At 49.0% G+C, this 1,975-nt stretch overlaps 1 protein-coding gene across 1 annotated transcript; it reads left to right on the top strand.

Moving 5' to 3' along the window:
• The first annotated feature begins 603 nt into the window (after positions 1–603).
• On the top strand, positions 604–1,487 carry LOC121142828 (NAD(P)H-hydrate epimerase-like). Its single transcript, XM_040753641.1, has one exon. It carries the CDS (start codon positions 606–608, stop codon positions 1,452–1,454), a length of 849 nt encoding a protein of 282 aa, XP_040609575.1. The 5' UTR covers positions 604–605; the 3' UTR covers positions 1,455–1,487.
• The last annotated feature ends 488 nt before the right edge of the window (positions 1,488–1,975 follow it).

Genomic DNA, 1,975 nt, shown 5'->3' with positions numbered 1-1,975 from the left:
GTCTGGATTTGGATAGCATCCAAAAATTTTGACACCAGGAAAAAAGCAAGATAAATGCCAAAAATGAGTTTCAGGCTGTTGTAGATAATATCATGTGACCTCTTCCATCACTATATAAGATTTGTTCTCCCACAAGAATAATTTAAACAAAACACAGCATTAGATCAATGTTTTGAAAATAGACAAATTATGTTAAGATCCTCCAAGCTATACTCCACTTGGGGCAGCCCAGCCTCTCAGGATACAGCTGCACCAACATCTGCTTCAATATGGCCTGTATTCACTGTCCCATGTGCTGTTAGACTATCTACAGAACAGTACTCAGTATGAAATTAGAGACAATTCTAGCATCCCTAATGAAGATAAACAAAGGTTTAATACTTTAGTACTGAAACTTCTCAGGCCTGTTGAGCCCAAGAATTTATAGTATGAAATTGTTGTATTGTTTGCACAAGGGCAATGCTGTAAACAATTGATAACATAAATGTATTTTAAGATGTATTTTAGAATACCTTAACATTTCATTTGATAATGACGTTTTATATTAGAAATGTGTTCCCTTATGTGGGGAACCGCCCCCATTCTCCGTTACAAGATGGCGCCGAATGTCCGGGCTGCGGACGCTGCTGGGTTTCGGGTTGCTGGTTGCGGGCTCGAGCCTGCCCCGGGTCGCAGGCCGGCAGAGTGTGTGCCGTGCAAGGCCTGCCTGGTGGGGAGCGCAGCCCCGGAGCTCGGAGACCATGGCGAGCGTGGCGGTGAAGTACCTGAGTCAGGAGGAGGCGCGGGCCGTGGACGAGGAGCTATTTAACGAATACCAGTTCAGCGTGGACCAACTGATGGAGCTGGCCGGGCTGAGCTGTGCCACCGCCATTGCCAAGGCGTATCCTCCCTCGTCCATGTCCAAGAGTCCCCCGACAGTCTTAGTCATCTGTGGCCCCGGGAATAACGGAGGGGACGGCCTGGTCTGCGCGCGACACCTCAAACTTTTTGGTTACCAGCCAACTGTCTACTACCCCAAAAGACCTAACAAGCCACTCTTCACTGGGCTGGTGACTCAGTGTCAGAAAATGGACATTCCTTTCCTTAGTGAAATGCCCCCAGAGCCCATGATGGTCGACGAGCTGTATGAACTGGTGGTGGATGCCATCTTTGGCTTCAGCTTCAAGGGTGACGTTGGGGAGCCATTCCACAGCATCCTGAGTGTCCTGAGTGGACTTACTGTGCCCATTGCTAGCATCGACATTCCCTCAGGATGGGATGTAGAGAAGGGAAACCCTGGAGGAATCCAACCAGACTTACTCATCTCACTGACGGCACCCAAGAAGTCTGCAGCCCATTTTGCTGGCCGATATCATTACCTGGGGGGCCGTTTTGTACCACCTGCTCTAGAAAAGAAGTACCAGCTGAACCTGCCATCCTACCCTGACACAGAGTGTGTCTACCGTCTACAGTAAGGGATAGAAAAGTAGCAGGCACGTGCGCACCAAGGTTGTTTACTCCAACTGACAACGGATGTCGGCGCCATCTTGTAACGGAGAATGTGGGGGCGGCTCCCCACATCTCCCCCTTTTTGTTTTAATAGCAAACAGGCTCTCCCAGGACATTAGAGGGTAGAGACAGTGGTTGAACTTCCCAAAGAACAAAATTAGTGAGACGTGTACGAAACCTATCCCTAGATTCATCAAAATCCGGGATGCTTCCGACCTGTCCTCTGCCTTTTTTTGGGAAAAGGGAAAAAATACAGCAGGTAACCCTTATGCAGGACAACATGTCTCTCAGAGGAAAATATCTCTCTGTGCGATGCCTTTGCTCAACACCCCTCTTGGGAGGCCAGACTAAACACTCTACCCTGTGCAATGAACCTAAGTTCCAGGTGTGCAGGAGCTGTTCAGTCGGCAGCCTATTGCTTAAGCATAGTCAACCAGATATCGGTTGACGCCCCTTGCTCGAGCGCAGCCAGTGCTTGTGCTATGAC

Source organism: Mesocricetus auratus, unplaced genomic scaffold, assembly GCF_017639785.1.
Source record: "Mesocricetus auratus isolate SY011 unplaced genomic scaffold, BCM_Maur_2.0 Super-Scaffold_100010, whole genome shotgun sequence".
NCBI lineage: Eukaryota > Metazoa > Chordata > Mammalia > Rodentia > Cricetidae > Mesocricetus > Mesocricetus auratus.
The sequence above is the reverse complement of the archived record's forward strand: the minus strand, read 5'-3'. Positions and strand labels throughout refer to the sequence as shown.